This window comes from Balaenoptera physalus, assembly GCF_965194825.1.
Source record: "Balaenoptera physalus genome assembly, chromosome: 3".
NCBI classification, from domain to species: Eukaryota; Metazoa; Chordata; class Mammalia; order Artiodactyla; family Balaenopteridae; genus Balaenoptera; species Balaenoptera physalus.
This window is the reverse complement of record NC_138890.1, coordinates 54,676,030-54,684,378: the sequence shown is the minus strand read 5'-3', so window position 1 is coordinate 54,684,378 and position 8,349 is coordinate 54,676,030. Positions and strand designations below refer to the sequence as shown.

Genomic DNA, 8,349 nt, shown 5'->3' with positions numbered 1-8,349 from the left:
CACCCCGCTCCCTCAGGCCCTGGGCTTGGGTGGTGGGGAAACTGGTGCAGTGCAGGATGTTAGTCAGCTTTCAGCATGGGCTTGGGAGTCAGACACCTGGGTTCCAGTCTCCACTCTACCATGCTTGCCGCCTTCAGGCAACTCAATCTCTCTGTGCCTCAGTTTTCTTATCTGTGAAATAGAGATAATGATATCAACCTCACAGGCTTGATGTGGGGATTCAGCATATAATACTTCTAAAGCACTGAGCCCAGAGTCTGGCACACAAGGAACCACCCCACCAATGGCTCCTCTTATTGTCACTATCATCACAGGCCAGAGTCCTGGGGAGGATATTATTCATGCATTCATTCATTCAACACAAATTATTAAGTCCCTGCATGTATACCTGTAGACTCATCCTCAAAGAAGTCCCGGGGTCCTTCGAGAAACAGAGACCATAAAACATCATGTTCTTCCCAAGACATAATAGAGGAAGATGCAAAAGAGTCAAAGAAGGAAAACTCTCTCTTTGAGTCCTGGTGAAACTGACATAATTAAATCAGGGCTTTAACATCATCATCATCATCATCATCATATAACAAGTGTGCAGGGCAAGTTTTTTGAATTGATGGTCCCAGATCATCTGCACACAAATCAAGGATGTCTATTTAAAAAGCACCTTAGTCCTTGTAGCCAAATCTCTGTGTGTGGCCCTAGGATGCTGGATTTTAAGAGGTTGCAGATGATTCCTACTCCAAGTAAAGCTGAAAGCCACTGGCCCTCAGGGAAAATGCCTCTCCCCACCCCGCCCTTCCTAGAATTCCTATAGGGCTAGTCCTTCTGGAGAACATGGTGCTTTGTGTCCTGACTTAGGGTTACATGTAGCAATTCTATTGTCCCCACTAGACTATGAGCCCCTGAAGCAGTGAGCTCTATACCTGCAGAACCTATACAAGGCCCAGCTGTCAGTAGGTATTCGGAAATGGCTGTAGCATGAAGAAAATGCCCCATTTAGGGTCACTTACATAAATGCCCATGTGGTCCTTCCTTGGACCCTCAGACAGATTTTGTTTGGCCCATACGTGATGTGTATATGTAAGTGTGTGTGTGTGTGTGTGTGTGTGTGTGTGTTTTAACTGTAATTTAACCCCATGGGGTGGGGACATGTGCTCTCCGGTTTACCACAGTCCCAATCCTCCCTTGTATACACCCAGCTAATTAATTTTACCAGACTTGCCCCTGACAGAATTTAAGTTTGCAAATCCCGTACAGTACAGAGGATGTTATCAACTGTGTTCTGGGGCTCTCCTTCCAGTTACTTTCTGAATGGCCTTTTCCTTCATTCTTCTCCAGTCTGTTATCTCCAGGGCCTTCTCAGTAAGAGTGGTCCCTAAGGACGGCAGTCATCTTCCTGCTGGCTGCTTAGAGCTGCTAGTAGACCCTCTTGAAGGGAAGGGTGGGAAAAACCCAGGGAACACAGGTTGTCTGATGCAAGCATGGTTTTTGATTTGTGATCCTAATGCCTCAGGATGCTGGAGTGAGGGCTGGTGAGCCAAAGGTCTGCACTGGAGGCCTAAGGGGGCTAGTTGGTTTTGCTCTGTCTCTGACCCCTGCCTGACCTCGATCCTGGCTAGTATCTCCCAGGCCCCTGAAGGGACAAAGCGGGGAAGAATGGATGTAGATGGGCCTTTCCCTTCGTTTCTGGGGGTTCAGCTTCACAGACAACTAGGGTCTCAGGGCACCGTGAAGCCAGGCGAGTTACAGATTCTTCTCCCTAGAGGATCCAGTATACCCAGCTTTTGTCCCCGTTTTCTCTTTTGGCTTCTAGTATTGGGCAGAAAACAAGAATGAGTGGTCCTAAATGCTGGTGAGTGATACAATAATGCTGCATTTAGCTTCTGGAGAGTTGAGGATTCCTGGAGAGAAGCTCCTGACCTGCTCAAAACGTATTTCATTTAAATTAACCAGAATGGTAGTCTTTTGCTACAGCTGGAAGCATTTAGCGATCATCTAGTCCAGCCCTCTCTTATGGGTAAATTGAGGCTCAGCCAGCATCACACTGACACAGTGTTTGAATGCTGTCCCAAGCCCAGGCCTCCTGAGGCTCACGGTTCTGGTGTGTATTCTGTATTTCAAGAATCCCACCAGCCTTGCTCTGTGTTTTGTGCATGAATCTACATCCGCTCCACTGCAGTGCAAGTGAACAGTCAATTTCCTGCAGTGGATTTTAGACTGGTGATCTTGTGAGGGTAGGGATTGTGTCTGATTCACATCTGTGTCTCAACCTTCACCACGGAGTCTGGTGCAAAGCAGGTGAACAGAGGAGAGCAAGGAACCAGTTTGCACCTGCAGACAAACCGTTCTCTAGAGAGAGGACCCAGGCCACTCCTGCTCCCAAAGGAGGGAGAAGAAGAGAGGAACAAACATTATTCCATGATTTCAGTGTCCCAGGCACTGTGTCAAATGCTTATCTCAGTGCATTCCTCACAACAATCAGTGGAGGTGAAACTACGATGTCCATTTAACAGATGAGGAAACTGCAGTACCCAGACACTGAGTTGGCTCCTGGCCTCTCGAGAGCAAGATCCCAGGGCAGAGCCTGAGCCCCCAAGCATCAGGTTGTGAGGAAGTTGACTCAATGCTTTCCTTTCTACTCCAGCTGTCAACATCTGCACCAGAACCCAAGAAGGCAAATAGCAATGCAATTCCCATTTTAGAGCTCAGGAAACCGAGGCTCAGAAAGGGTTAGTGAAAGGGCCACACGTGACTTCCCGCACCAGGGTTAATCCTCTCCGCTGGTTGGAGGACAGGACCCAGGCAAGGGGGTTGACTCCGATGCGGAGAAGAGGGATTATCAGGACCCGAGGGTGGGGAGGCCAGACCCGGCTGCGCTTTCTCTTAGGCCAGGGGGTGGCCCCTTTCACCCCGCCCCCCCCCCCCCCGTTAACCTTCGTGGAATCCTGACTCAAAGCCCCAGGCGTGGGGTCCTAGCTTACAGGCTGCCAGGATCACTGAAACCCGAAGGCCGCTCCGCGGTGGAGGCAACGAGGTGGGCTCAGCTGGGCGCGCAGGGCTTTTCTCCCAAGCCGGAGGGCGGCACGGCCGCGGTCCCAGGATTCCCTATGCATTATTCACGATGTTTACCAGCGCGGGGATAGGAGAGGAGAGAAGAGGGGAGCAGAGGGGAGGCGAGGGCGGGGCAGCACTAACCTCGGGGCACGCAGGTCCGAAACTTCGGGAGGGAAGACAAAGTAGCTGAGTGGTTAAGAGCCTGGGAAGTCAGACTTGGCGCCTGGCACACAGTAGGCCACCAGTAAATATGTGTGTAACGGATAACGACAACGGACGAGTGAGTGAATGGCTTTGCTCCCAGTTACGTTGTCTTGGGCTTAACCCATCTGACCCTCGTTTTCTTCGTCTATAAAATGGCACAACAGTAACTATTCCATAGGGTACTGAGGGTACCCTGAGCTAACTCTAAATTGCCCAACACACAGTAGGACCTCTAAAATGAACGCTGCTGTTGTGGCTAATGGGGCTTGTAAGCATCAGCGGCCCAGCAGAAGTCCTCTGATCGACTCCCAAGGCCGGTGGGCAGTCCTAAAAATAACCTGCAAGATTCCTTAGACTGGCGGCTTGGGGAAAGGGGGAGGCGGGGAGGGGGGGGGCGGGAAATTTTCTTTCTCAAGCGAAGGCAAGAAAGACAAGTGCAGGGAGGAAACTTCAGGCCTCCTGCACTAGGCAGGCAGTTACTTTCCCCACCTCCATCCCGGGAGGTGGAGGTCACCTGGGGCTCATTCTGGTAGTTTCTCATCCTCCCCGGAGCCCGTCTGGGAGCTTGGAGGCGCCCCTTCGCTGCGCGGCTGGGCCGGACTCTGGTGGACCGCACCGGCGTGGGACCAGGAGCGCCCTGGAAATGGGCAGTTTGGCGGCAGCTGGGCAAAGTGTGTGTATGGGGTGGGGGTGGGGGTGGGTAGGGAGGTTGGTCAGCTTCCCGGCCCACGGCTGCCCTTCTATCTGGGTTATGAGAGTTGGGACAGGATGGAGAGGTTTGGGACTTTGGGGGAAAGAAGGTCCGAGAAGAAGAAGAAAGAATCCGGAAGGTCTGCGGGCTGGAGCCGGGCAGGGCGGGGCGGACGGGGAGAGGCCCGGCCCGGCCAGGGTATAAATGCAGCGTCTGGGGCGGCGGGGGCCCGCGCGGAGAGCTGCTGCCTGGCCTCGCCTCCCGGGCCGCCCCTGCGAGTCTCGGGCACGTGAACACGCCTGCGCGCGCGCCCGGGCCCTTCCTGGCAGGCTGCTTGTAAGATGAGTGAAGGAGCAGGTGGGGGAGAGGGGAGGCAGCGAGCGAGAGGGCGAGGGGAGCGCGGGCGCTGAGCGGCGCTCACTTGGAGTGCGGCGAGCGAGCGAGCGAGAAGATCCATGTCCCTCGCTGCCTCCCTGCCCGGCGTGCGAAGATGATGGCCATGAACGCCAAGCAGCCTTTCGGCATGCACCCGGTGCTTCAAGAACCCAAATTCTCCAGCCTCCACTCCGGCTCTGAGGCCATGCGCCGAGTCTGTCTCCCAGCCCCGCAGGTACGTAGTGGAGCATAATTACCGCTCTAAGGCACATTTTCTGACAGGCACTTGGTTCATGTTTTTTTCATGTCGCCCAGAACAATCGCCGCTGTCTGAACCCCTCTCGTTGTCTCCCCCGTGCTCTCTCCCGGCGCGCGCTCTCTCTCATTCATGTCTCTGATCCACACGTCTGTTCCAGCAGAGCCTCTGTCTCCGTATTAATTTTTATGACCTGGGCTTTGAGGAGAGGCATCTCGGTTGCTTGAAAATGTGTTTTAATCCTGAGTTGACAGTATTCCCCACTGACCGTGCTGTGCGCCTTCTCGCTTGCAGCTGCAGGGTAATATATTTGGAAGCTTTGATGAGAGCCTGCTGGCACGCGCCGAAGCTCTGGCGGCGGTGGATATCGTCTCCCACGGCAAGAACCATCCGTTCAAGCCCGACGCCACCTACCATACCATGAGCAGCGTGCCCTGCACGTCCACTTCGTCCACCGTGCCCATCTCCCACCCGGCCACCCTCACCTCGCATCCGCACCACGCGGTGCACCAGGGCCTCGAGGGCGACCTGCTAGACCACATCTCGCCCACGCTGAGCGTCAGCGGCTTGGGAGCCCCCGAGCACTCGGTGATGCCGGCACAGATCCACCCGCATCACCTGGGTGCCATGGGCCACCTGCATCAGGCCATGGGCATGAGCCACCCACATGCCGTGGCGCCTCACAGCACCATGCCCGCGTGCCTCAGCGACGTGGAGTCGGACCCGCGAGAGCTCGAGGCCTTCGCGGAGCGCTTCAAACAGCGGCGCATCAAGCTGGGGGTGACCCAGGCGGACGTGGGTGCGGCTCTAGCCAACCTCAAGATCCCCGGCGTCGGCTCGCTCAGCCAGAGCACCATCTGCAGGTTTGAGTCTCTCACTCTTTCGCACAACAACATGATCGCCCTCAAGCCGGTGCTCCAGGCCTGGCTGGAGGAAGCCGAGGCCGCCTACCGAGAGAAAAACAGCAAGCCGGAGCTCTTCAACGGCAGTGAGAGGAAGCGCAAACGCACGTCTATCGCGGCGCCGGAGAAGCGCTCGCTGGAGGCCTACTTCGCTATCCAGCCGCGGCCCTCATCCGAAAAGATCGCGGCCATCGCCGAAAAACTGGACCTTAAAAAGAACGTGGTGAGGGTCTGGTTCTGTAACCAAAGACAGAAACAGAAACGAATGAAGTACTCGGCTGTCCACTGACTGCTGCGGGGCGCAGCGTCCGGGGCCGGGAGAGCTGAGTGTATGTCCCCCTGGAGTTGGGGGGCACGGTTATGGGGGCTCCGAGACGTCTCCTGGCAGGTCAGGTTCTCTCCCCCGAAGTCACAGACTTTCCCCTTTATCCCACCTGGTTGCCTCCCGGCCTTCTCTTTTCCATTCTTTTCTTTCTATTCCCATCAGAAAAGTGTGGGCGCTAAGAAAATAATTCATGAAAGGCAGGCCTGGAGGGGCTTGTGCTGTCCGTGGTGCTGAAAATCGCCCTAGCGCACGCGACTGCGCGACCTCACGGCGGGAGCCGAAACGCAGGGGATGGTCCATTGGCCCGAACGCACGACTCTGGGGTGAAGGCACCACTTTACTAAGCGCGATTAGACAAGGGGTGAAGGGATGGGAGGGAAGCGATAAGGAATAACACAGAGTCTAAGTGGGGCACAAACATGTACTGGAGATTTATTTAGAGTATATAAAGTACATGTATGTTTCCAAAGGATAGCCTTATACTCCCTTCGTCACCTAAATTTTATCCATTTCATCCTTTGGTTTGTTGTAAATTCTCTAAGGTAGCATAGATTAGGTTCAGGGAAAATGTTCGGGGAGTAGCGGGCTCCGAGCTGTTCTCCACCATAAGGTGGGCTCCAGAAAAGGTGGGCCCAATTCAGCGACTGAAAATGCTGGGATGGGGTGGGAGGGATCCTGTACAAGCTGGTTTGCAAGCAGCAGCCGGCCCCTGCTGTGGCCCGTCCGCCACGATCTGCTGGGTAATGACAGCAGTTTGAGGGGTGATGACCGCCTGCAGGAAAACAGGGGATTGGTAGCAATCGGACTGAGGACTGACCCCAGCCAGACTCCCAGAGCAGCTGCGTAGAGGCAGCTGCTCGAACGAAAGTAACTGTAACTTTTCCGAATCATATGCAAGTCCTTCTAACATGTCTCACCTCATTGTGCTTTTATTATTATTGTTAGCACCGTTATTTACTGTTATTTATTTAACTCTACGTCTTTCCATCCCCCAACCTCTCGGTGGAGGTTCACTCATAGTTTTGAACGGAAAGAGGGGCGAAACCCCGGCCTGGATCTTTCTCACCCCAGTCCCTCTGGCCCCGTCACATGTTTTCTTTCGTTGCTTCATGTAATTTGCGTGTTGCTGTGTGACCTTTGGTTTCGTTGTCCGAATAGATACAAATAAAATATTGTTTCCTTCTCTCTTTACCCCTTGAATTAACTCCTAAAATAAATGCTTTATTTTTCAACCCGAATTGCAGTGTTTTTTCTTTCTCGGAGATTAAGGAGAACTAGTCTTGGAAAGGATTTAAAAGTAAGAACCCAAAAGGGCTGGACTGTCATTTCCGGGAGGCCAGTCTCCTGCAATCTTCTCTCCTTGCTCCTCTTTCCTGGCTGCCTCATCTTCTCACCCAGATCCTCCCTGGACCTCAGGGTTTCCAGGCCCTTCCTCCACGCTTCCCACGTGCTAATCTCTCAGCTTCTATTTGCTCAACTTGACTCAGACAGAAAACTTTTAGGCCTGACTGATGGGAGTAGGAGCCCCCAGTACCTCCACTCACTGGCTGAACGATCCTGAAGTGAGTGTAACATCTCTGAGTCTCCATCGGTTGTCTGCAGCATGAAGATGCGAATACTTACAAGGCTATTGTCAGGACTAAGTAAGATTATTTATTTAAGGTGTCTGGTAGTGCTTGGCTTTTCGCGGGAAACATTATTATTTTAAAAGATTCAAACAGCTAGATGGGAGGTGAGGAGAGAGATGCAAAAAGGGAAGAAAATGTTCTTTGCTGGGACAGAGTCGTTTGGACTTCCTCGGGGTCACTTCAGAAATTCATTTGGAATTGTCACCCAGGAGGTTATTCCACAGTCTATCTAGGCTTCTGTGTGTGTGTGTGGCGGGGGGGTGGGGGTGGGGGTGGGGGGGATGGATAATGAGATATTTGCTGCAAAGATCCTGGCCTAGTGCCTATACACAGTAGGTGCTCAACAGATGCCCGTTTCCTTCTCTCTCTTCCACATACTCTAAAAGGGGGAGGAAATCTTATCTGTGAGACGCAGAAACACCTTCATGATTTAAAAATTAATGTTCCAAGTCCTGGAGTCGTCTGTACATTTCCCCACTGTGTCTTCAAAGAACTCTGCGTCATCACCTCTGGACTGAAATTCGAAGCAGAGCGGGTCTCCCCTCCGCGCGGTACGCCCCCCTACTGCAAAAGCGAACCTGGGGATCATCCCCAGCCCCTGGGTCTCACCCTGTCGCCCCCGCCTTGCGCAACAGCCCCAGCGATTCCTCCACCTCCCTCTCCATCGGGTGTCCTTTAATAATAAATGCCCTTATGCCATTACATTATATTGTGGGTTTTGAAAATTTAAAATACGGCTGATGCAATATTAATTGCCTATAGTGGTATAAAACACAGGGCCAGAGCCCAGCCGGGCTGCAGATGAGGTGGCCGTGAGCGGCCCGCGCGCCGAAGCGAAGTGCTCCAGACAGACGCGCCTTTGCGGGCTGGGAGGTTTCCTGCAGGTAAGGGCCTTCGGCTTTTTTGGCCCAGGGAAG

The 8,349-nt window shown here is 53.5% G+C and overlaps 1 protein-coding gene across 1 annotated transcript; it reads left to right on the top strand.

Moving 5' to 3' along the window:
* The first annotated feature begins 4,228 nt into the window (after nt 1-4,228).
* POU4F3 (POU class 4 homeobox 3) lies at nt 4,229-7,668 on the top strand. The gene is made up of 2 exons (XM_082454267.1): nt 4,229-4,556; nt 4,872-7,668. Exons 1-2 carry the CDS (start codon nt 4,437-4,439, stop codon nt 5,766-5,768), a joined length of 1,017 nt encoding a protein of 338 aa, XP_082310393.1. The 5' UTR covers nt 4,229-4,436; the 3' UTR covers nt 5,769-7,668.
* The last annotated feature ends 681 nt before the right edge of the window (nt 7,669-8,349 follow it).